Consider the following 3,695-nt stretch of genomic DNA (forward strand, 5'->3'; position numbering starts at 1 on the left):
TTTTCTCTGAATCGCACTTACGCACTTTTGAGAAATTATCTTAGAACAAATTTAGGACGGTTTATACGCACCATTTTATAAATGAGGCCCCTGATGTGTTTTGTTGGGCGATGGAATTTCTGAGGTGATTGTTCTTTTCGATGTTTTCTCTCTTTTGTTCCTCAGTGCTGTAAGCCCCTCCCTCAGGCCCTCTCTACCTCACGATTCAATCCCTCTCTTCTTTCTTAATCAGCTGGGATCCTGTGTCACTTGACACAATGATGCATGACTCTGTTTCTTCTGTTTTGCTTTCTATATCTAATAAAGCACAATAGTTGCACCATGTCTGTCTCTTTAACTCCCTTTTTGTTTCCTTCACTGTTGGAGAGCTAGACTTGCTGCCGAGGTGTATTGGGAAGAATTTATAATCTGGTGTTCTGTTTCCTGCATGAAATGTTTCCTTGTTGTATGTGAATGGCAGCATACAAAGGAAGGACCTTGGTCCTCCTCCACAAATGACAGAGTTTCTTTCCAGCATTCAATTTATTCAGTCTTTACAGAATAACAGAAGTGCAGCATTTACACTCAAAACATTGCATGTTAGTGCGTGTGATTAAGGACAGTAGCCAGTAAAATCCCTACAGCTCCACTGCGAATGAAATTTATCTAATAATAGCTAATGCTCAGAGGTATATAGTGGAGGTAATTAAATTTATGCAGCCATTACTCCGATTCACTTTTTTGTTTGAGTAGTGACACCACACTATATGCAGAGCCACAACCTACGTGTTTCCTTTTTGATTTCGTTTGGACACTGGAATGTCACAAACATTTTCAAATACATCTTGAAATGAGTCACAGGGTGGGAGTTTCCAGGTTTATTTCACAGCCTTATGAGAAGATGATATTCTGGGAGGCTAAAGTGTGACTAGTTCACTTTATAGAAGAATAGGTCTGTCAAATTAATTGCTGAACAACATTAAACTATCTTGATGTATTGTAATAACTTGGTCACAAATCACCAGTTAATCTACATCGAGAGATATGCAGTGGTGTACATGTTATTCTGTATTCATGTTAGCTCTGAGCCATATGTTTCTTGGGCATGTTGCTCCTTTCATTTGTATTCAAGGGATATGTCGGACTCAATACTTTCAGGCTCTCATTCACAGAGAAGAGTGAGTCACAAGCCTGAGGCCATCTCTGAAAACACTGCAGCAAAGATACAGGGAACAGATGGACATTTTAATTATCTGTCCCTTATCCAGTAAGTCCCTCGGGTACTTGGCCAAAAACACTCCCCAAAAATCCAATGCACTGATGTTAGAGGTTTGCAATTGCCACATTTGTGAAGAGTGGTTCTGCTTCTTCCCCTCACCTCCTAAGCCCCACCATGCTCTCACTCAGGTCCCAGAGCCGTTTAGCAGTATGGTCTTCGGTGGCTTTAGACATCAACTGTTCTTCTTCGCAATTAGCAAAGCACTTTCCAGACACACCCTCAACTTCAGGCGAGCATGCCAGGTACAGTGGGGTCTGAGCACCCTCCAGTGGGCTTTTGAAGAACAACCAAGAGACCAGCAAGAAAAGAGGCTTAATCAGCAGGGGGATGTTGACGTGCCGGCCCAATCTGGTCCTTACGATACCAGGAGTGAGGGCATTTACAGATACCCCAGTACCATCCAGCCTGCGGGCCAGCTCGCGAGTAAGCAGTAGGTTGGCAAGCTTGCTCTGGCTGTAGCAAAAAGCTTTGTTGTAATTCTGTTCGCTGTTCAAGTCCTCGAAGTTGATGCTGCCATACTTGTAGAGTTTGGAGGAGACCACGACGATACGGCTGGGAGCCGACTGCTTCAGGAGGTCTAACAGAAGATTTGTCAGAAGGAAGTGACCCAGGTGGTTCACTCCCAACTGCATTTCATAGCCCTCTTCTGTCCTACTGTAGGGACACTGGTAGAGACCAGCGTTGTTGATAAGAACATCAATCCTTGGCTCCTCCTAATTTTGTAACACAATTAGGAGTTTAGAAATTTTAGTTTGTGCACATCTAATCAGTTAATTAATCTAGTGTATAAATGCAACAAATAACTTTAGACACATGAAAAATTATGTGGTACAGTTGTTTAGCTCGGTTAAGACTGAAATTTTAAAATACAGATAGACTACTATCCTCAAGTGTTCTGGCATGCTGTTTCAGAGGCAAAAACTGTGGATATGAAAACCTCAAGGAGGCTGTCATGGGACTTGATGTATATCTAAGAAGGAAAATGCTTTTTTGTGTAGCTAGATATTGACTCGCTGCAGAAAGTGCAACTAAAATGGCTTCATATAAATGTCTATTAAATCTACATGGGAAATCAGGGCTGGTTGTCACACGAGGAAGTTGTTACAATGGCTGTATGTCAGTAACTAAAAGGATTTGAGGTTTTAAGTAAAACCAATATGACATGCTATATATTAACTAGGCCTGTTGGCATGTGTTGTGTCAAATTCATTTAATTTATCAAATACGTATTTATTGTTAATTATGCTACACCTATACTTGTTTAATAAATGTAACACTATGGAAAGACTGAAAAATCTATGTAGTTGGAAATTATTTATTTTGCTTTAAATAAGGCAATCGGCACATTTATACACACTGCAAGTCCCAAATATTACAAATCCCTCATATGAGTTAGCCTAAGTCATGATAACAATTTGAGATTTCACTGCGACCCGTTGACGGATCGTTTCACAGGTTTGTGAGTGAGACCTTGTGAAAAATACCCTAAGTCAGCCCTTCAAAATCAAGTCTCAACCAAAGTGATACTTCTAATCTATCTGATACTTCTAATCTGTTACAATTTCATATAATTCATTAATTACAATTTCTGTTGGCCAAAATAATAGTTTAACAATTTCATGTAATCTCGTGTTATTTTTTCCATCTTTGCTGTTTCGTTTCAAGTTTAATGAAAATCTAGTAAATGGATATTTAATTGCAGGTTCCCATTGTTGTCAAGACAATAACGTGTGTCCCTAACCAGAAATGTACTATTAAAAATAAATCAAACCTGTGAAATATTGTCAGGGCTAAAAAGTGTGACAATCAGCCCAGTTGCCTCCTATTTTCATTATTTATGTATGTACAATTTATCAAGGTACCAAAATACCAGAGGTCTCGTTAACCTAAATTTTCCAAAATTGACGGAATTTTTTTAGCTGTGCTTTCAGATGGAGCAGCATTTACAACACAGAGCCGTAGTTCACCGACAAGCTACACAAAATCGCGTTCATAATCACAAGACGATTTAATCGCGCGATTATGAAATTGAAGAAATCATTCTGCGATTATGAAAGCTGTTTGCGTAGCTTGTCAGTGAACTACAGCTCTGTGTAGTAAATGCTGCTCCATCTGAAAGCACGTGAAAATACCACATTTAATAACATGTTTTTACTCCAAACTCACTTCATAACGTCAGTCGAGTGTTTGAAGTAAATCCTTCTGTGAGATGATGTGGCTTCTTACACAGAATAAGGCACGCAACATATTTCATAGTATTCTAAGCAGTGATAAAGGCATTGCATTATTATATACTTTATTATAATAAGAAAAATTTAGATAGTCCTGTGTTTATTAGTCACGTTGAATCAATGAAAGCAGTTGAATCTTCTGTTTATTCAGCTGCAGCGATAGGCATTTTCTGGGTTTCTTCTGCGAGGCGTATTTGGAGTTTCTG

At 39.2% G+C, this 3,695-nt stretch overlaps 1 protein-coding gene across 1 annotated transcript in view; it reads right to left on the reverse strand.

Annotated features, from left to right (window-relative positions):
* Positions 1-492: 492 nt before the first annotated feature.
* Positions 493-3,695, reverse strand: part of LOC107729080 (retinol dehydrogenase 14-like) — a 12,226-nt gene continuing 9,023 nt past the window's right edge. Inside the window, exon 2 of the mRNA XM_016539435.1 lies at positions 493-1,971. Coding sequence (XP_016394921.1) covers positions 1,354-1,971 — 618 coding nt within the window. The 3' untranslated portion in view covers positions 493-1,353. The remainder of the gene's footprint in view (positions 1,972-3,695) is intronic.

Source organism: Sinocyclocheilus rhinocerous, unplaced genomic scaffold (genome assembly GCF_001515625.1).
Source record: "Sinocyclocheilus rhinocerous isolate Xijiao unplaced genomic scaffold, SAMN03320098_v1.1 scaffold788, whole genome shotgun sequence".
NCBI classification, from domain to species: domain Eukaryota; kingdom Metazoa; phylum Chordata; class Actinopteri; order Cypriniformes; family Cyprinidae; genus Sinocyclocheilus; species Sinocyclocheilus rhinocerous.